At 41.4% G+C, this 23,409-nt stretch overlaps 1 protein-coding gene across 4 annotated transcripts in view; it reads left to right on the forward strand.

The window, feature by feature from the left end:
• Positions 1-23,409, forward strand: part of LOC135255285 (SH3 and multiple ankyrin repeat domains protein 2-like) — a 177,107-nt gene that overhangs the window by 33,239 nt on the left and 120,459 nt on the right. For all 4 annotated transcript variants that reach the window (XM_064336240.1, XM_064336239.1, XM_064336242.1 and 1 more), the window contains exons 2-5: positions 13,990-14,217; positions 17,875-18,078; positions 18,377-18,448; positions 21,789-21,897. In XM_064336240.1, the coding sequence (XP_064192310.1) occupies positions 14,014-14,217; positions 17,875-18,078; positions 18,377-18,448; positions 21,789-21,897 (589 nt within the window). In that variant the 5' untranslated portion in view covers positions 13,990-14,013. The remainder of the gene's footprint in view (positions 1-13,989; positions 14,218-17,874; positions 18,079-18,376; positions 18,449-21,788; positions 21,898-23,409) is intronic.

A 23,409-nucleotide genomic window follows, 5' to 3' on the forward strand; every position in this document is an offset into this window, starting at 1 on the left:
AAATCACTAATTCATTTCATTGTAGTCTTTCCATTTAGTTGGCCTTCATTTAAATGCAGTGAAGGCCATTACACACACATACTGAATGGGCAATGTACGGGATTTGTGGATCATTCAATGCTTAATGTATAGGCTACTGAATTCGCTACAGGGTAGAACACAAAAGAATAACTAGGGATCTCATCATCATCATTCCCATGCATATTAGGTAGTTTTAATGTAATTATTTTTCACACAGCAGTGTCAATGTGTGTAACCTGCAAAGTCATGTAATAGAGGCAGAGGCACTTGCAGTGTTTTAAGTCCAGGTTTGACATAGTGCTGGGTATTCTCTTCTTTTGTAGGTCAGTGGTGAGCCTAGATGGGCTGAACGGCCTGTTCTCATCATTATGCGCTCTTATGTATGTTATTCTGTGAAATGATTGGGAAAAGGGGCCAGAAAAGGATGGAATGCATTAATCTCCCCCTTACTTTCATCAAATTGTGTATCATGTATCTATGAACAGTTCCCTTGTTCCAATTTTTGAAGCACTAGGAACATCCAGTAACATAAGTATCACTGCCTATGTTCCCAAGATTACTATGTATAAGAAGAAATCCCTTCTTCCGACATGCATGTACTCTATAGGTTTAACCACAGAACCTATGCATGGATTACTGTAAATATTGATAAATAATAAAAGTGAATAACATCTGAAAGCTGTGGGACTTGCAGCCTCCATCCTTGTCACGATTACCGTATGCTCACTGATTACGGGAACCCCTGTGGGACCCCTGGTCCTGTGAAAACCACCATCACAGAGCTTTTTCAAGTGCAGGAGCAGTGCAGAAGTTCGATTTGAAAGGCTGAGACCGGTAAATAATCACTGCCTCCCCCCCTTGATAACTCCTTAGCCAACGTGACGCAACCAGGCCGGATGCAGATATAAAAGGCGCTGTTTGGAGCCTCATCACAGACACGGCAATTATGTCCTCAAGCTTTTGCAAACAAAATCAAGCTGTCAATCATCAAGTTGCCAGAGTCTGGGGATGAGACAGTATTTCCTGTCCTTCTCAACCCTCCGGGTTGTTTTTTTTGTTGTCTGGAAAGCAAACTTTGGTACTTTTTCACAACTTAGTATAGAAATATAATTAACTGATTGCTTATTAGATGCTCAAAGTGTGAAACCTTTGTGCATATAAAAGACATTCTCACCACATAATTTCATCAGAAAGACTTTAGGTCTCTATCAACAACTAACTATCATAACCTATCATGAGTGATGCCAAGAGCTTGGTGGTTTCACTCATTCCGCAGCCATTGGCTTTGGTGAACTTGATGGAGTTGAAAACGTACTGTTGAAAGAATTCAACAGGTATCAGATCATGAAGTAGGAGTTTACAGCCATTTTACTTAGTGACAGATTGCTGCTTTCCTATGGTGAGCACAACCATGGCCGTTCAAAGTCTTTGCCATGTCTTTAATGTAGCTCATTATGCAGTAACATGCTTCATCTGGGCAGGAAAGAGACAACTGCTGACCCCAGGTTTTCCCCCTTTTGTTCCAGTTTTTTCCTTTTAAATTGCGGCTGGTTCGAAAGATTTATGGAAAGCGCAGCTGACAGCTGTGATAAATGATGATGTCTTCCCCAGTGCATCAGGGCGAAATGCTACCCGGGCACTTTTTATTGAACACCTTTTTACATCTGTGGCCTTGTCAAAGACCGATAGATTGAAGCGAAGCCCCAGATAGATTGCATTAAATGAGGCAGAAGTAGTTCATGTGAAAAAGTGAGATGATATAAAGACTCTCGCCGCAGTCCCAGGGCATTGTTAAAGCTTGTGGGCGTTTATGAACTAGGTTTCTGTAAATATCCATGATGGATGAGCTTAGCAAAATAAACTGTCTTTTGTATGCACATAGCTTGTCTTCCTCATTTATTTCCTTTTTGTTGAATGCTGTTGATAGAAGGAAGTGTCGTTTGTGGCAACTGTCTCTTGTACCTACTTGACTGTGGTTTTGTTGTGTCTATCTGTGTGAACTTTTGAACTTGTGTGTGAACTTGATATGAAATGACGCCTACAACTGCATGATTAGGGATGATCTACAACCTAATTTGTAACAAGATCGAAAGCTTTCTAACCACCTTTTGCTAAGCCATGACCTCTTGAAGGGAGCGTATCTACGTTCCCAGGGTCCTATGTTCCCAGGGTCCTAAGTTCCCAAGGTCCTATGTTCCCGGGGTCCTATGTTCCCAGGGTCCTATGGGGACATCTTTTTCATGTTCCCATTATGTGCTATATAGAGCTGGGGAACATAGGACCCTGGGAACATAGGACCCTGGGAGAGCGCATATGTGGAAATGGGGAACATAGGACCCTGGGAACATAGGACCCTTTGTCATGTTCCCATTATGTGCCATATAAATCTGGGGAACATTGGACCCTGGGAACATAGGAATGACCCCCCTCTTGAACATAGTGGATACAGAGAGGAAGGATTGTGTGCTGTTGTTGATCACTACAAGCTGGTTAATGTAGACATTTAGCTAGGATGTGTACTTAGCTAACTGTTTCTAACTTTGGCTTTGTGCAAAATGAAGTAAGAAAGCTCACCTGTACTGCAACTGATGAAGAAACAGATATATTTTTTTATAAAACACACAACAAGCATGTTTTATAAAACTTGCCTCTCTTTTAAAACTGAAACTGGGACAGTAACTTACTGTACGCATAAAATGCTGCCTTATTTGTTGGCATTAGCATTCACTGGCCTCAATATCAGCAACCTCTTTTAATCTCAACTGATGCAGTATGGGCGAAGGTGACATCTCATTTATGCCTTTCTGGGCAGCACAAAAGCACTGCATATGCCGATCAATGAGCTTTCTGAATTGATATGTAACAAGGCGGCTCATTTGTGACAATGTTCACTTTTGTGTGATGTATAGTGGACTCATTGCCTACATTTGACTTTTGATTTTTGTTCTTTTCGAAGTTTCTACAACGCTGATGCGTTTTTGACAGGAAGCTCTTCATGTTGATTGAAGCACTGCAGTTAATGAGAGTAAGATCAGGAACTGCAGGGAAGAGAGCTTTTTCTGATTGCAAGGTTGTTTCCAGGTACTGGTAACATTAGGAGGTACTGGAGCTTTTTTCCCTGTATGTTATACCACTTACTGTGGGAAAAAAACAGTCCTGCCATGTACTGTTCTCTGCACTCTGTGATCCATGCTGCGATGGCAATTATGAAATTATATGTCACTTCATTACACCATATTTTATCTTCATTTTCTAGAATGATCTAAAAAGGGGTCAGCGAATAATGTTCCAGTTTTTTTCTACTTTGGCTTAAATTTTTTTTTCTTTTTTATTTCCATTTGAATGATGGCAACCACTGAGAAAGGCTGTCTGTCAACCTGATTATAAATAGTGCTATGCAAAGTAAATGTGGTTTTATTGATTTCATTCATTTAAATTCACATACAATAATTTATTGAAATACATTCATTTACTTTGACATAATGATTTCAGCTAATTTGTTATGCATAAATCCTCTGTACAGGAATATGGAGGCAAAAATACATGGCTGAATTCAGATTTCATTAACAAGTGTTCATTATTTTTTTTAGATAACATAAAATCAAGCCTCATTGAGGGCAACATTATTATGGTACTTATCAGCGAAATTGCACTTAAATATTCATATCTAAATAATAAAGTCCTGGAAGACGCTGTCCAAAAAAACATACTATAAATGTTTTGAAGATGAATGATTCTCAGCATAGGATTGCTGGTCGTCACTGTAAACAGGAAACAAGAGAGGGAGAAGCAATGCTTGCTGGCCTGGTTTCAATTTATGTCTGTCCTAAAATTTTAATCACAATTTACATTTGGCAGATGCTCTTATTAGAAGATAGGATGCAGGATGCAAGTGTATTTGCTTCACAAAACCTTTTGACAAGTTCAATAACAATAACCAAAATAATTTTGCCAGACTATGAAGAAACAAGCTAGGGATTACTTTAATTTGTAAGTTAAGAACAAATTTTGATTGAAACCTGGTCACAAAAAGGGTCATATTGTTTCAGCATGTCTTTTTTGCATGGCACGATGGTTGCACCTATTTAAAGGCCCAGGTGAAAAGTTGTGTGGCTAGTGTGTTAATCACCAAAATCAAACACAGTTGCAGAAACAAGAAATGCCACTCACTGCCACATAAAAATAAAATGCTGATGCATCACAAAAGAGTATTTTTCTCTTTTAGGTGCAATTACAAGCAAAGTACAAATGGTGAAAATGTGCAGAACACAAAACATGTCTGTCTTATATTTCTGAATGGTGGTGTCTTGTCCCTTTACTTTTTTGCACTCTCCTTTAGTAGGTTGTTCAAATTAACTATGCATCATTTTCTGTTGAGGACAGTTACAGATGTAATTAAATATGAAGTACTAAATGTTGCTATTCTCTCCTGGATTGTACTTTTTCTCTGGTAGGTGATCAGTTCTGAGTAAAGGGCTTTGTCCTTGCATAGTCTGACTCACCTGATAATTACAGAGCACTGCCGCATTCACATTGGAAGAGGAATAACCAATAGCTCTCTGACTCATGAAAGCTTTCATTGGCCCGTGTGTCCTTTGATACTTGCAGGTGGATCAAAGTGCCCATTTCATTTCTGCTGTTAGCCAAATTCTTAAAGGTCAACTTCCTGTATGTAAATACTTGATTCCAATAATCGTGGTGCCTGTGTTTATCAGTGAGGAGTTAGCAGCAAAAACTGTTGTGTGATTTTTATATAATTTCTTGCAGAGGGAAATCATTCTGTTTCTATTGTTCAAAAACACATTGTTTTGTGTGATTATTTTAGTGTTCAATCTCACAGTGGTTTTAATATAGACCAATATAGACCCATATATTCTTAATATTTTACTTAGAAACAAGTACAATTCAGCATGACATTTTATGAATATATTAATATGACAATGGTATCTTTTGTGACAGGTACCTGTATTCGGTTTAATCTCATAATCCTTTGTCCAGTGTCCTTTGTGAAAAACATACAGCATATCCTGGAGAAAATATTTCCACAGTAATTGGTGCAAGTGGAAGCCTAGGTGTCTCCATTGATCTTATATTTTCTATATTTTGCTTAATATGTTGCTGTTCCACACACTCGCTGCCATGAAAGGACTGTTGAGCAAACATATTTTTATGGTCAGTTTTAGGTTTGAACTTTTCAGGAGTTTAGGATTACTGGTTGACATGCCCAGGAGTCTGGTTTAAGTGGTTCCATAAAGATTTTTCCATGACTAGTGCCTCTTGGAATCAGATGATGTCCTCTCACCGTTGTGTTGCTAGGCAATGTGAGTGTGACTGAGGATCTTTGACCTCACATCAATCTTGAGAGGTTAGAGACTCAAGCCCTGGCTGAATAACTCACTTCCACATTACTTGTGGGAGCAGAAGACACACACACAAGCATACCTCTAAACCGAATGACAGCACTAGAGACCACTGATAAATGGTAGTATTAATGGATGCCCTTATTCCCTGTAACTGATGAATATTCATTGACACTTATTTTAGCTTACAGTTCAAGACATCCCATTTAAAAAAAACAAAAAAAAACAATGTACAGTGTGTCCCAGATAACTGATATCCTTGTTTTTGTGGGTTGGTACTGTTCTACTATGGTAGGCAGAGACATGACCCGATCCATTCATTCCAAGTCACACTCTGCCATTTACACCTACCTGTCTAGTGCTGTGGCACTTCTTTGTGCGTGTCTGATGGTTTGTCACTGCTCTCTCCATCCTGGAGGATTGAAAACCTTCAAGCGGCACTGCCATTATCCTCTAGCCGAGGCACAGTGTTACGTCCCTTAACTATGTCTAGGGGGAGAGAGGGGAGTAACATAGAGTTGAGTGAACACTGTTACAGTTGAATTAACACTGGACGTTGCAGCTGCAGGCAAGGACCGCTGTGTCTTCTGGACCTTCATATCTTCGGCTGATGATTGGAATAGATTAGTTACAGGTGCTGCCACTTCTCATATCAGCCACAAGTTGACGGATTTTCCTAATGACGTATTAGAGAGAGAGAGACAGACAGAGAAAGTGAAATAGGGACACATAACAACATGGCCCACGTATAGGGCAGTAACAACCCTTCCCATATCAACAAACCTATACAGTTTGACAAGCAAAAATTATATACGTTATAATTTGACACATACAGAAACCTACTCACGTGACTTTATAGACTTACTTAACCATCTGTCTCAATAACCCCCCCTCACCATGACAAAGCATCAACCATCACATGTTTGACCTCCATCTTACATCTAATCTTCAAGTTGTATCCATGTGCCAACAGTGCCCAGCACATCAGACATTTTGTGATTGCACATCCATGCCAGGAAAACCAACAGGCAGTTGAATTTTGTGAAGAAGTAGGACACTGTGTGACAGACGTCAACCGCGTGCATCCACCTTGAGCTTGCATGCCCGGGACAAATCAGGAGTGGCCAGCACAGTAGCATTACAAAAGGAGAGACTTAAAACAATGGAAAATATGTTGACCCAAGTACAATAGTACAATAAAGATACAGTGTCTAGCTGTGTATCCAACATTAACCAAACTTGGGTTCTCATGTCATACAGAGCATCCTCTTTCTTATGCCAACAAATGAATCCCACCTTTCACCAATATTCCTGGTGCAGTGCCATTTGTCTCTACTTTCCTGGGCAGGTTCTTCAGTCACAGGCCCCTTACTCAGTGGGTCAGAGCCTAAACTGGCATTAAGCAGCAGTTACCTGAAGCAACACCACACCTTTCCTCCTTCTCTAGTCTCAAGTACAGATATGCCTGCTTGTTGATGTAGAGTGCAGTTTCCCTCTCTCTCCGCTCGTATTTCTGACATTTGATTTTACAACAAACTGGTCCGTCTAGTCTAAAAACAAAGCAGAGAGTTTATCGCAGACAAATGTGATCTAGATCAATTATTCAGCAAGGATAACAAAATCCTCAACTACTACTTGATATTATTTAGGAATCCCTAGTGTAGGATCACATAAACACTCCATTTAAGCACTTTTTTGGGTTATTTTTCTTTCTTTGATTTGAAACTTGGCTGCTTGACATAGTTTGCTCTCTCCTAGGAGGGCTGAAAGGGAGGGGATGCAGAAGAGAGGAGAGGGAGAGGTGGCGATTTTGAAGAGGTGTTTTCGTGTATGCTTTCATAAAGTATTTCCTTCTATTTTTTGATCTGAGACCTACATTGGGGTGGTAACCCCAAGGGCTTAGGAAAGTCGGTCACTCATGGTACCCTCTACTCTTCACGCTACCATGGATTTCTCATCCGCATGTTGCAGTTAACTTGCAAAAAATGCATATACAAGCAGCATCAAAATTAACAAAAAATTTACCTCTTGAGTACCTTGTTTTTTGATATCTTAGTATAAATGTGGGCAAAACTGAGAAATGTCCTTAATATTTATCAAATGAAAAACTGCAACCAGCACTTCTGCATTTAAGAAACAACGAAGTGCACATGACTGTTTTTTTCTGTTTGTAAAAAACATTTCAAACACTTTTAAGACACTGCTTTTCAAACGAGGCAGCCAAGGTTTATATGCGCACTATGCTTTCTTGGTCTTGGTCTCAGGTTTGAGAACTGAAATGAGCCTTTGTTCATACACACTAAATGTGAATGCATCTGATGCTTCTTCATAACATCACAACATCACAACGCTTCTTGTTGCGTCCCTCACAAATAAGCACATGTGTAACAAGTAAGCATTACCCAAAAATAGACTGACCAGGCAGTGGACAGTCCGCATAAAGGTGCCAAGCAACCAACCTTCATTTCTTAGATCTACGTCACGGATGAGTGTGCAAAAAAGTTGCTTACATTTGTTCCTTCTGCTCTGGCACACTGCACACTGATTTAACTCACTGTAACAGTGATGATGTGCAAGATTATGCTGAATTTACAATCTCTGTCCAATCCTCTGGGTTGGCAGGAAAATGGCCTATACCTTGTGTCAGCATTGTTGCCTCTAATCCAAGAGTGGAATAACAACTCAGACATTGTGCTGTCCCTCTGCTGTTTTAGTCACTTCCGAGCCACTGTCTTATCTCTCCATTTTCAAGTTCTACTGACGTACAAATCAAGACCAAATCTCAGTCTAATTGCTTCATTTTCCAATCAGACTTCCATGTTATCTTACTTTCTTTGGAATGATGTAGATCTAAAAGCATAGAACTACAATAAGAATTGCAAATTAAAGCAGTGTAGTTTACATTTTCTATTTTCTATTTCTGCATATTCAGAGGATGTACATTTTGTGGGATGTGTGGTAGTATTTTGCTTGAAATGGTTTTTTAAACTAATTTAAATACATCCCTTTGTTTCTGAAAGATTATCTATCATAAATGACCTTTTCAAGCTAAGCATTGCAACGAGGTTCATTCATAGTTAATGAGTTTGTTGAGGTAACCTCATGCCCCCAGGGTATAGCTTGTAGCTGTCATAAGCAATGGTGACCTGGATCTTTTGTAGTAGTAGTTTTTAGGCTAACATCTTTTGAAATATTGGAGCTGCCTAAATACAGTAGAGGTTTTAGAACACTGGTTTTAGAGCACATTAGTTATTTATTGAAACCAAGATCTTACATGGTCTTTACAGAGAAGCATTAGATGAGGTGGAGTTTATACTCATGGGTCTATGGAGGCTTTGTTGATCATTGTAGATTCCCCTCACCCCTTCCCCCCCCACTGAGGGAAGCAGAATTCGCCTCTATATTTGATGTTACTTCACTGCATGGATTATTGCTAAACTTGCTTTTCCTGTATTGTGTGTGCAGCTGTGTTGTTAGGTGGCTATGAATGCTTTTAACTTGAAAAACTGGCTGACATTAAATATATCTGTGATGCTTTTTTAGCTTTATCTGGCGGGAACATTGATCCAGTTCCAGTCCCCTGCTGAGGGAGTCTTTCCTCCACTGACTCCCACTTCATCTCGTCCAATCAGGCTCCAATCGATTGACGGTGAATGCTCATTGTGTAAATTTGACTGGGTTTTCTTCCGGAGTTGCCACTCTCAAGACCCTGAGATCACTGTGGCAGCAGCACAGGAGCTCTTAGCAACCAGCTCCATGCTTTCAGCTCTCCTGTTATTTACTGAATTAAATAATTAAAAAAAAAAACAAACAGCAGCGGCGGTGGCAGACCAGGTGCTGGTAATAAGCCCGGCACAGCCCATAGAGAATACGGAGAGAGGCTGAGTGGCTCAGGGGCTGCAGTGGCACGGGTTATCACAGCCGGGCTCACCTGCGAGACATCAAGCCAACTCTCCACCCTCTCCTGCAGCTAGCATTGCTGGGGTCAGGAAATGGCAGGCTGTTAGTGCATTAATGACTGTAATCCAGGTGCGGATTTTAGCGTGCGGACTGTTTCCTACTCAACTGGCGGCGGTCGCATAACGAGCAGGTGTAATTCTGTCATTACTCAGCCTTCATTCTGCCGGCAGCGGACCGATCGCCGCCACTGTACCAATTTACCCAAGTGGCTGAATGCTTTCCTTGGTGGGGGGTCTGAAAGCAGCGGAGAACTGGTCCCGGTGGAGTTGGCCTGCTCTCGGCTGCGAATGTGGGCTGGCACGGCGGCACTCACAATCTGTTGCCATAGCTGTAGAACCAGAATAGCTGCACCTTTGCAGATTTATATTTGGTTTTGCTGAAACAATCCAGGTCATTGCGGTTTTGTGAATGGACGTCATATATTGGGTTCTCCATCCTAATGCCCCGGCATCACGTTAGCTTCCACTGTAGTTTAATAACTAGGCACTTGTAAAACTGGAGTGACCGACCAGTTAAGGCACTTATTTGAAGGTGGTGAATACTATGGCCTGGATTGAGTTCAGGCTGTGCCAGTGCTGGCCATGATCAGCTGCAACACTGGAAAAGGACAGCTGCCAATAGCCTTCACCCAGTGAGGAAAGCATCTTCTTCATAGCACATAATCAACCCCTGTGGTCAATGGGACACCTGCAATCACTGGGTTGCATAGTGCTACAGTTCTGTAGCTCAGGAAGCCTAACTGAATGAGAGAAGAGGGAGTTGGCTTAGCTTCAGCTTATCAGAGGTTGCACATGGTTGTCTTCACCCTCCCTAATTTACAGGGGACATTCTAAATGATGAGATACAACATCAGAAGTAAAAACAAGGAAACAGAACTGACCTTGACTGTATGAATACGAACAATTAGGATGTCTGAGTATTGTTTCAGTGAGGACAACCATGTGCATATTATAGAGAACTGTGTATGTGTATACTGAAGTGAACCATGCATATTAATAGTGAAGAGAGCAATTTACATGAATATACTTTCTGTTGTCATGGCCTGTCTGTGATTTTCTTTGGATTATACTCACATTTTTCACTGAATCCAGCTGAATCTAGCTAGCTGAAAATGTTAGGGTCCTCTATTCAAAAACGTTATATGTGGGAGGTCTCCTTTGCAACTGCTATGTTGCCATCATTAAAGCAATGTGGAGTGCACATACATTTGCTAATCACAGCCAGTCTTTTCAGCCATCTTTGTATTTATGACTTTTGTATCGCAAGAGTGCACATGGTCGATGAACCCACTGCATGTACACATTCATACACACAGCCTGTTTAAAACTGTGATTATTTTCAAATATCATATTGACACATATCTAGGTAAGTAGCTTTTGATCTCTCAAACTCGAATTTGCATTTTTATTACAGTTTATTTTTTGACTGGTTCATGCGCAGGTACCCCTTATTTCTCATTTCATCTCAAGGGATCCATCTCTACTCACTGCACTGCAGGGAACAGTAGGCCTATATAATAATAAATTGGAATAATATAGCAGGTCCAAATCTGTGTGAGCCCAGTGAGTCATTTTGTTCCTTTTTTCTGTCTTCTGTGACCAGCACCAGTTTAAAAAAAAGTAAGTGGTATTTTAAAAATGCCAATGCTGTTTTTGAGATTTTTGTTGATTTTTGGATGATTGACTACAGATTTCTCCCCAACTTCTTCTGTAGTGCCGGGTAGTCTGAATGATTCACAAGAAGAAAGAAACAAACACTTAGTTTAGGCAAAAGTAGGGGATGTGTGGGGGAAAAAAAGGTTTTGTGAGTACTCAGTCGATAGTACGATGGGTCTCAGTTTGTCATGTGGAGACACCCATCCATTACCCTTCCACTGGCTCTCTAATCTTTTACTCAGGGGCAGGGACACAATCAAGTAGAATCAAACCATTACCATTTTGCCTATGCCTTTCCTTTTTGGCGAGAGAAACAAAGACAAAGGGGACAGAGTGCAGGCAGTTGTGAATAAGCCCCTCAAAAGAGAGTGTGAAGGGGGATTTCTGTGTCAGACACAACTTGATGAAAATGGATTATGTGGATTCATTGAAATGAAATTAAGGGCATTGAGGTCTTTAAATTAATCAACTTCTCTATGCAAACAAATTAAAGCAGAGTTGTACATGGAAACTGATTGACTGAATTAATGCTTTCCGCAATCCTCTCATCCTTCTGGGAGTTAACAACAATAACGTTTCAGAGAATTTGGCACGCACCCAGAATGGAAATTGATTATAAGTAATTGTGTCCTAAGAGGAATACAAAATCCACATACCCATGCCAGTCAATCTGAGTTAACCCTGCTTTGGGCAAGAGTCTGGCAGTTTTGGCCTACTTCCAACTTTCTAAGTGTAGCAGCAATTTTAATCAACTGTATTTATTTTTTTTACAAGGGCTGCAGTTACATTTTCATACTGCAAGTGTTTGTAGGGTAATTATGGTATGAATAGCGGTGTGTCTCTATTGACAGAATAAAATAATTGAAATAAAATTTGTCTTATTAGCAGCTGTGCTGACAATGAGTGGCACTTAACAGATTAAATCATATCTTATATCAAATATAATTACTTGTCAAAAAGCCATCTAAACATTGAACCTTTTCATATTTAATTGTATAAGCTAGCTGCTGTTCACCTCTGATGTAGATCATTGTGTGCTAGGATAAGATCATTATTTCCATCCATATTCACAGGAGCACAACATCCCTCTATTACCATGTCAACAACTAGGCACTATGGAATGTGTGCATGCCCAGCATTATCTGAATTCATATGTCCAACACACTTCCCAATTTGGAACCCATCCATCCCACCTCACCAAGTTCAGGAGTATAAACAAAGAATTATACAACAACCTGCAGTGTTGTGTATCATGTAGATGTGGATGTATGGTTTTGATCAGTTTTTGAAAAATGGGACAAAGATCCTCAGATTTGAAAACAAACCGATTTAACACAAATTTGGGGGGAGATTCTATTCTATTCTATTCCCTCATTCTACAAAGAAATGAAAAGTGTTGCTAAAGAAGGGCTAATCTAGACCCCCAGGGTATTGATGAGTGTAGACATATCTTCTATGGTAATTTAAAGATGTACCTAGCACTAGTATAGCTAAACATTGATAAGAAGTTAAAGACAGTCTTACCTCACACTACACTGACAGGGTCATATTTCCCAGCAAGCCAAACTGTCCGTTTTACCTCCCACACCAGAAACAACCGGCATTCGGTGTGGGGGAGGGGCGGTTTTGTTTTATCTCCACCCAGCTCGCATAATGAGAGAAACTCTCATTTATTATCTCCACCGAAGTGAGCGCTCCCTCAGGAAATGGATGCTGTTCATTTCCTGTGCTCTGATCTGGCAGAGTCATGTAGGCGGTGCCCCTCCTGCTCCTGTCTCCACCCCGTGAGTGGTGGCAGCGCACGTTCACTGGAAAGGGGAGCTCCAGATGTCTCATGCGCAGATGGGCTTACGGAGAGAAAGCCCTGCCTCTGTGATCCTGTTGCAAACACGGTTCAGTCCTGACATTTCCACAGCCTTGTGCCTGGTATTGGAGAGATCCTGCGTGAACCTGGCAAAGCTCTTCCCATGCATTCCCTGGGGACTACTGTTGTGCTATGGCTATTTCAGCAGAAACCGTGAAGACCATTATGAGTTCCTCTGTGGAGGCCAAGGTGTGGCCAGTCATTTTCTACTACACTAAGGTCTACAGCTGGAGTCACTTGAGCAGTGTGGTGGAAAGTGTACTAATGTTCCCCCACACCAGCTCCCCTCAGCCCACTCGTTCCTGCCAAACATGTGCAGGACTAATTTAGAATCTTCCTGTTGAGTGAACATGCATAAACATGAGCAAAGAGAGCTGTGAGGGGAATGAGCAGTATTCTGGAATAAAAGCGAGGAACTCTCTTTCTAGGAATGGTCTTGGAAGATTAAGGAATATGTAGTTTGTACTTATCTTAATGTCCTTCTTTTTTGGCATTATATCACACCCCCTGGACAGATAATTATCTCAGTATGACCCATCTCTACTGATGAGTCTGCAGTGTAGTGGTAATTGAGAATGCAACCCACTAATGCAGTGCAATTCTACTCCTACTTTTCTGGGGCCTAGAATGATATTATTTGTGAACAGACAGAGAGAAGCAGTTTGCTTGGCTCAGATTGACACTCAAAAAGCCTTTTTTTGAGTCTTGTCAACAATGGTGTCTGCCGGAAGATGCAATCATGTCAGTAGATGTAATGACCCTTTGACACAATATTATAGCTGACCAATAAGTCCTTTTGTGTTGGTACTTTTCTTTTCAGCAGCATTCTTCCCATTCTCAATGGCAGTATTAAATTCCAGACCTTTTCGATCCTGTTGACTGAGTAAAATTACTTTAGATATGTTCTACTGTCACCGGTGAAAGGTATGTTCTTCAGATACAGTACATCAGGACACAATATAACAAATCTGTACAAATTTCATGGCATTAATACAACAATATGGATCCAGGATTTCTTCTCAATCTTCCTCTGATGTTCTGTTAGCTGGCTCAGTTTTCCTTTTTTCCGACATTGTTTGGCAGCTGAGATCTGTTGGCATTTTTGAACGTATGTCACGTCTTCCTGCAGCTGAATTTGGCCGGACCGCTGAATATGCCCAGGAGCCCAACGTCCAGCGAGGATGAGATGGCCCAGAGTTTTTCCGACTACTCCATGGATTCAGAGTCCGACAGCTCCAAAGAGGAGACCATCTACGAGACCATAAAAGCCACCGCCGAGCGGCCGCACAGCAGGATGGAGGACATCCAGAGCAACACCCTGGTCGTCCGCGTGGTCATCCCCGACCTGCAGCAGACTGTGAGCAACGACTGCCGCACACGCACGTGTTTTCTACACACACGTGCCGCCACACACGTGCGGGGGCACCCGGAGACCCCGTTGGCTCTGGAGATTTAATGTGCTTGCATTGATGTCTTTTTTTTTCTCTGCCTGTCCAATGAGTGTTGATGCATAGGTCTGATACAAAGTATTACAGGGGGAAAGCACTTTTCAGAATTTATCAGGAATGCTATATTGTCTGATTTTCTGCAATTTCTGGGAAATTGCCTGGATAAGCACTTGTAACAGTTGGGTTTGTGATTGTTTTCATAATCGGTTTTGAGTGGACTAACTGACCGTGTTGTGCTAATATGTTATTTAGCTTTGGTTGCATTTAGTGGTGGATGTGAGGCTAACCTTATAGTATGAAAGTGACGGAAGTTTTTTTAATGGTTGTGTAGTTGGAAGGTTCAGAGAGATTATTTTAATGGTGTGTGTCTGTCCCTGTGTGTCTGTGAGTCTGTGTGTATGTGCATGCATGTTCAGGGGGCTGCTAATGGATGTAATGTACACCGGGTGTACAGGGTAGCATTTTTCTTCTCTGCCTGTCCAGAGGGTATTGATGCAGATGTCTGATGCTAAGCTACAAGGAAGGAAAGTACACTTCCCAACCTCATGGGAAAAGCTATATCATTTGATTTTCCTGTGATTATTAGATCTTCGTGAAATTGATTAGCTGGATTAACAGTTTATTGTTTGTACTGTGCTTTCATTTTCTATCTGTAGTGCCTTGTGTTGTGCTAATGCGTCACTTTCATATCGCTGTGTAAATGGTGGGTGTATGGTTAATGGTGGACTTGTGGTTTGGATATGACAGGAAGCACTGGCTATGAGGTTGATGGAAGGTTCAGAAAAGGTTCTGTGTGTGTGTACGCATATGTGCATGCATGTGGCCTGTGAAGATAAGCAATGTTAATATTGGGTTTTAGCGCGACGAGAAGGAAACCTTTCTTCTTTGCTTTGCATCTGTCTTTTCAAGTTTGGTTATTAGTAGTTGAAACATTTAAAACATGACGTAAGATTTTTGCATGCTTACAATATGTGCCATAATGGAAATTGAACAGACGTCATTCAAATGGAAATATGACTCCAGTCTGATTACTGGTCAGACTTGGGTCAAGTATATAATAATAATAATAATAACCATTTTTGCTCTTGTATATCATTGAAGATAACAACCACTTTTAAAACGAACATCTATTTTTGTCAATATTCAGAACAAAATGTCTTCTTTCATACATTTTGTTTTGTATATTTTATTAAACATTTTCAGGTATCTGTTCTCAAAATTCTTTGCATCCCCTATAGTTAAAGTTTTTCATATTCATATTTGACCCAGGTCTCTTCTTTGTCTGGTTTATTTGTCTGAAGTTTATTTATTTTACAACAGAACTGGATAAAAATAGTCTGTTGTGGTTTCAGTAGGTGTAAGAATCTAACAGAATACAGCTAATGCCTGGCTTCTGATCAAACACATTGCTTAATATAAGTTTCATAGACAGAGAGACAGAGGTATACACTCATTGGATGGGGCTGTGATGGGGTCATGTGAAATGTAAGTGAAGGCCTCAAAAAAAAAAAAACAGAAAAAGCAAAAAGCCCAGAATTCCATTTCTGTCTCATTTGCTAACTAGGGCAGCCAATCTGGTGAGGGAGATGGATGCCCCTATCAGCAGCAGCAGCAGCAGGGTTGAGAATAATGCTTCCCTTGGACAACATCATTTCTGAGGGGTTAATTAATGGGGAACAGGAACTTCAGACCATTAGCCAGGTCGTACAGTGCTAAGAAAGGCACATGCAGCCATTTAAGATGTACTGACCCAAGGAGCTATTGTTCTCCTTGCCCACTGTCAGGGTCACATTAAGGTCACAGAAGTCTAGCATCTAGAGGGCTGACCGGCAAGTCTGTGAGCCAAGGCATGCTCGCCTGAAGTGCCGTTTAACAAGGCTCTCCGATCACCCATCGCCCTCGATCACACATCCAGAGAACTGTCTCTCCCACCCCTGTGCCAGAGTTGGAGCGAGGCAGCCATGTACCCTGGACCCTGACAGGAGGTGTGAACACTGAGGCTGATGGATGGCCAGGGCCAGCCAGAACCTGCCTAATGTTGCATCTTCCCAGCACCCTGCCTACAAGGCTAAGTCTCCAGCAGGGAGGCGATGACTCCAACCCCGCCCTGCTCCACAGATTAGCTGCTACTGTATATGCTTAAAGCCAAGAAACCAAAGAAAATACAGTTAACTTATTATTGCCTACATTCACTGCTGTATACATAGCACAGGAGTAATGTTGTATTCTGGCCAGACAGACAAAAATGTTGACAGTAATTGTGGACATAATATTACGTTGCGTGGTGACCTATGCTCAGATCACTCTTGGCCACCACTTGTCCTCCCCTCAAACTCCTAATTGCTTCCCTTTGGTGTTATTTAAGGAGGGGACAAGAGTATCACATTGTGAGCACAGACAAGTGGTGTGAAAGTGAAAAAACCTCTTTCTTAATGAATGTGGTACCTTTTTCACATCCACAAATGACTATTTAAGGACCCTTTAAATTGAACCTACAGAATTGGGAAAAAAAAAAGAACAAAAAGCCTTGAAGATTGTTAAAAACTTATCAGACAATATGATTATATATAGGCCTCTCGGGTAAGTGATTTATAGCTCCACATACTTTTTATTTTTCATCGTAATGTGCATGAAAATAGTTTAATAGTTTTATTGGATGTTCACTGTTGTTTGAATCAGTGTAGTCGTGACAGCAGAATCCACAGCTGAGTGGGTTAGATTTTATAGAGAACGCCATGGAGAAGCCAATCCATGTGGAGGGCCCTGAGAATGCTTAATATAGCCTTCCTCATTACAGTGGAATTGTATACACAGCTGAGTGCATCTGGTATTATTTATATGTGTATGGTGCATAAATAGGGATTGATTTTTTGCTGTTCTTGCTAAATTGTGGAATATACCCGTCTAACCAGTAAGGCTAATTACACAGCAAGCCAGTACAATATAAATAACCATAATGAATCATGTTAACATAGCCTGTGAATTGAAAATTGGAACACTGTACTTGTACATCTACAATGTAGCAATGCAAATTTTAATTGAAGCTAGTCTGGGAGGTGTAATGGCAAAAAAAAGAAAAAAATTGATCCAGAATGCGCCATGTTTATGGAGTTCATGAGCAACCCCACAGACATGCAGCATTCTGAGATTGTTTGCTATCACACTCCTCTTTCGAACATTAACATAAATGTCTGACATTGCATGAACAGAATTATGTTGAAAAATCTGTATAATCTTCTGATAATGGGTTTGGCTAGGTTTAGCTGGTTTTGTATGTTTCTCATCAATAATCTGTTTTCCTGCAGATGACCACTGGCTGCTGGGATGAGCCCTAAAGCCAATGTTTTTAATTAATCTGTGCAAGAAACAATTGGGAGCTATTAAAAAATACAATTGTGCATTTAGAAACGTGGATGAGGCCCAAACCTGCATAAAAATATGCATATGACTAAATCTTTGTCAGACAGAGGAAATGGCAAGTCTGTTAGCTATTGTGTCAGCGCTTCATCTGGGTGCCTCTTCCTGCCAAAAAGTGAAGCTTTTAACCTTCTCTCTGTCTTGAACAGAAATGCATGAGGTTCAACCCCGATGCCACCATATGGGTTGCCAAGCAACGGATCCTGTGCACACTGAACCAGAGTCTAAAAGACGTCCTGAACTATGGACTCTTTCAGCCTGCCGGCAACGGAAGGGATGGCAAGTTTCTGGACGAGGAGCGACTCCTGAGAGAGTACCCTCAACCCATCAGCAAAGGGGTCCCGACACTAGAGGTGCAGAACACCTGGTCCTCAGATTCCAAATTTGTCCGCTCCTTTGAATGTTGATTTTTAAGGGTTTCTGACTGTTGGGTTCTGGCAATATACAGCGATAATCTGTAATTACTATATTCTTTTTTCCGAGAGCTACATTAATTTGCCTGCTCATGGATATCATCTTATACCTTTAATGTCCAAGAAAATGTACTTTACTGTGCCAGTATCATGTATTGTATATTACATCTGAAAAGAGCGGAAATAAGTGACTTTACGATAAATGAGAGTCACAAACCTTCTCTGTTTCATTCTGCAGTTTCGCTACAAGAGCCGAATTTACAAGCAGCCAAACGTCGATGAGAAACAGATTGCCAAACTTCACACAAAGGTTTGTTTGCCGAAAAGCTCATATGAATTTACTGAACTGTTTATATTATCATGGAAATGTCTTATTTGGCCAAATGTATTCCAGCAGGCAGTTCTTTAATTACTCCGAGACAATGTTGGGAACCTGGGTGGGTTTGACTTATCAGTGTTAGGGTGATTTGGAGTCAGAGCTGTAGTCTTGACTGATTGCACATTACAATGCAGAGAATATGTGGATGCGGAACGGGGAAAAAACACATTCATGAATACAAGCTGGATCATTACTACTCACCAAATGACCTTTTCTGTTTAATGTAATGTAAGACAAAGCAAGCAAGACTGCTCATATGGCTGATCAGATAAATTTCAAAACTTGTGTTTGTCTGTATTTTGTAAATTGAAGGTATTACGTAGGCTTGCCTGCTGGCCCTTTCTGTTTTAGTAAACAAGATTGCATTTCCTTGTGCTCATGTAAATTTGATAGAATACCCCTGGAAATATTCACACGTTTTATTCACACAGACTGTGGTGCTGTAGGCGAGCTTGTCAAAGCCAAGCTTATCTTGTCATATCTTCTTATTCTGCTTTTCTTTTGTGTCTTAATCACGTCTTGTCTTTCCATCAGCCAATCAGGCACATTCCAATATACTGCACATTTAGCACAACACAATGGCTTAAGCTTTGAAGCTGGCAAATAAAGGTACCCCTCACAGAATACTGTAGCCATTGACCCATCCTGTTCTTTGTCCTTGAAAGTTTTGCCAACGGCACATACATTTCTATGGCTGCCATTCTATGGCTGTACCTTCTTTTCAAAGTTATGGCCAGAGCTGGACTGAGCAGAGTGACATCATCTGTCAGTCACTGTCCTCATTGAGCCACTGGGATAGTCGGCTGACAGCATGGTTCCATATGTATAGAATTACACTGTCTCTTTCTTTCAAATGAGATCTTGCACTGCAATTCTCCCAACCGTTTAAGATCCCATGGCACTTATCACACAGAGTAGGGGCGTTCCCTGTTGTTCTGGACAAATTCCAAATGACTACTCTATACGTAATACCCAGTCTGGCTAATTGGGGCGTCCTGTAGTTTCATTGGATAGATCCTTCTCCCCTTCATGTCAGCTTATGTGGGATGAGGGTGATGTGAAGTCATGATCCCCCCCCCACCAGAGAACCAGAGATAAAAGGGACACTATATAAATGCAGTTTAATACGATGTACCATAAGAATCACAAAATGACACTATTTGATTCTTCAGTGCTCTGGCTAACTCTAAGAAATTGCATGCTTGACATCGGTTTGCACTGATGTGTACCTTTGCTTTTGACCAGTATAAGAGGCTGGATCTTCTATCAGAAATTTGTGTACTCTGAATTGTTTCTGCGTCTCCATGGCAGCCTCAGAGAGTAAATGGTTACACGCATCTCAGAACTCCCAGCCTGGAGACAGCTGACATTTCTGGGTTGAAGCCTCTCCTTGGCCTCAGCCTCCCTATCTCAGCTGCATAATTTCCCATCTCTCCTTCATTGTCTTTTTTTGGCATGAGCTGATCAAGTTCTCTGTATTATTGAAAAGGAGGAAGTATAATATGACTCGGGCTACTGTACGAGGCTTTTCCATGATAAACCGGCAAAAGGGAATCCCCTTAGACTGCTGTGTCACATCAATGTGTATCTGTGATGGAATAATTTATATTTATATATAGAAATGTTTCTTCTATAAAGAAATTAGATTCCATATTTACAGGTAAAAGTGCACCGTCTCCAAGGACATGAGACTGGCGCCATAAACTTGTTTCCTCAAGAGGGAAATAACACAGTGTGAAATAACGAGGTCCCAAATCCACTTCATAGTCTGTAATTGATTTAAATTCAGCTTCTGCCGCAGACTTGAATTACAGTGTAAATTATTGAGGAGCCGGGCTGCGCCTGCAGCCTTAACCTCGAGCTTATCGAGGAACCATCGGTAATCAGGCCATCCGCCTTACCGCTTGTGACGCCATCTTCCTAATCTTAACCGTCTAAATGATGTTAATTGAGGGTTAGACCCATGTAGGTCAAAGAGCCCCCTGTGCTAATAGCACTGCCTATCCCTCACAAAACCGCTGCTAGCACAGTGCAGTGAGCCGGACCTGATGGGCGCTTTGACCCACTGACCAGGGTCTGAAAGTAACTCCCGCCACCCACCGAAGACAGTTAATTCGCTCGCTGTGGCGGGTCGTTTGTTTTGTATCATTTTAACAAATAGGTTTTTAATAAACATGTTGAATTTCTATGATTGGATTTTGTTAAATTTGAATGTCGCACATTCTAACAGCAGACGTGTGGCATCTGGACAGCGAGCACTTTGTGGAGGTGGACAGTTTTGTTGTTGATGCAGATGTCGTCTGTCTGAGTCAGAGGAGGAGCAGAATTAACTGTGTGTGGCTGCTACATAATAGCTTAAAGAAGTGTTATTCTATCTGTAAATTAAAGAGGCTGGGTTGGTTCAAATTCCATGATTGGCAATGAACACAGTGAAGCTGCAGTGGCAGTGCATTCCATGATGTTATATGGGTCTGTGCTTGTAATCCAAATGTTTCCTGCATCGTTTTCCGAACCAGCAGGTAGAAATTCTGAGTGACTGGTAGAAATTTACATCAACCTGTCACAGTGGCTGGTGGAGAAAAAAGTTCATTTCGGATCATGCCACTGACTAAACAGATCTACCAACATGCCTAATGTGCTTACTGTAGAGATGCGTATCTTGTGTTACTGTAGCATCTCCCCACGTGCCTCCCCGGCCCTGAGACGTCAAAGTAAATCTGCTGACAGTACAAAGCTGGTTGCTCCCTGAGAAATCTTGATGATGGAAAGATGAGAAATGAAAGAGAAAGCGAGGCCGCGCTCATCTTTCTCCGCCGGGTGACGCTTTGGGCGGGATCGAGGCGCGGTGCGGGTGTCCTCCCCAGCCTTTGAGCTCGTCTTCCCCCCGCGCGCGTCAGCCTGGCGGATCCGATACCCTTGAGCGAGCCCGCGTCGTTATCGGGGCGAGCGGTCTGGCGCGCGCCTCTCTGTCAGTCGGAGAGGGAGGTGAAGGGCGGGCTGGAGGCGCCATTGTTCCGTCCGACATCCCTCCTCCTTCGGCGGTGTCAAGGGAGCTGACCTCCTATCTATTTTTGACTGGCCTGGAAAGCCGGTGGAACATTTGTCCCTGGAACATAGATCTGGGCTGTCGGAACAAGAGCAGGGACCGGGGGTGGGCATCAGTCCTGGATCCCTCGCTCGGTTGCTTGCTCCTCCCTCGGTCTCACTCTTTTTTTCTCACTCCTCTTGACACCCCCCCGCCCCCCTTTGCTCCCCCTCTCATTTTTTCCAGGCCAACCTGAGGAAGTTCATGGACCACATTCAGCACCACCAGACAGAGAAGGTCTCCAAGATGCTGGAGAGAGGGCTCGACCCCAACTACCATGACGCCGATACCGGTGGTATGCTCACCGCGACCGCATGCGGTCCGATTCATGACCTGCAGTGACACCTGGCTGTGCACTGCAGTAAGAATACAACAAATCTGCATTTATAACCCCCACTGCAATAAGCATGTACACAGAGCTATGGGTTATAGCGTGTTAACAATTAATAGGGCTGTCTAAATCTGTTTTAAAATACATATCCTTACCATTAATAATTCAATAGCTCACAGTTTTAAGCATCAGTAGGATAACATTTTAATCAGCAATACATTTTGCTTACTAAACAAAAATGTTAAACACATAAATAAATGTAAGACTGTAACACTTCCGTTTTGTTAACACGGTCAACCTTGCTAGCAGAAAAGAACTGCAGTTGTTTTCGGGGGGAAAACATACCTGCTATTAATTGCATTATATACTTATGATTCAGCAAAACAATTTCCAGACAGTAAAAATTAATTTAAATTTGTTTTGTTGAGTAAATAAATAGATAGAAATGTTTCGCCTGTAGAGAAAGCTGGTTTAGCAGGTTGAGGTAATAGGATAACGGGTTGTCTGTAAATTTCTCTCCTGAATCTTCATTTTAAAGTTCAGTGAATACTGTAATACGCGTGAACACATGTACATTGACAATAACACTAAGCCACCCTGATGGATTCAAACCATGCCCCTCCTTACAGCATGTTCTGCTGTTATGCTGGCAAATACATTTTAATTGGTTCAATTCACAAATCCTCTCTGCAATCTTCTTTGAAGCTTCTGTGGAAATTAGGAATACTAATATTATGTCAGAGGTCTCTGAAATCTCGCAGTTGAAATGGAAAGACTTCAAAAGCAATGTATGGCAGCTGTACATTTTTCATTACTTTTCCAGTTTTTTTTCTTAAATAAAAAAAAAATCCATTGTCAGACTGCTGCTCCATTTTGCTGCTCCGTTCAATATTCACTGTTGCCTACAGCAGCTCACCTCTCATCAAGTGTGTAGACAAGAAGCAGCTTGATTTCTGTGAATGAATACTGTGTGTCTGACCAGATTGCAGCTTTATTTTGTTAATAACAAAGTAACCTTAGAGAAATTGGACCCTCCACCCCTCTCTCTCTCTCTCTCTCTCTCTCTCGTCACAGTGTCTGAGCTCACATCTCCACACATACACAGCTGTCACATTCACATCTCTGGAGGGTTCACAGCCAGCTTTTGTTTATTATTGTGTTGACCACGTCCAACTTTACCTGAAGTGTCCAAATAAATTTTTTGTTTATTTGACATGTTTTTACTTTTAATTCATTTTTATGTTGATTCAATACATTTTGGCTGCAATCACTCATTTTGTCATAGCGAAAGAAAAAAAGCAAAGAGGCTAGTTTCATTGGGTTACAGTAGATACTGTGCTTCCAGAACCTTCCGTTTCTTCAGACTCAATCTGGACTGAATAGATTTGATATACATATCAGTATAATTTCGAAAAATTCTGTATAAGAAGTAGCACTTAGATATTAATGAAACTTTGAGAGCGAACGGTAGTGCAA

The sequence above is a fragment of the Anguilla rostrata genome, chromosome 5 (genome assembly GCF_018555375.3).
Source record: "Anguilla rostrata isolate EN2019 chromosome 5, ASM1855537v3, whole genome shotgun sequence".
NCBI lineage: Eukaryota > Metazoa > Chordata > Actinopteri > Anguilliformes > Anguillidae > Anguilla > Anguilla rostrata.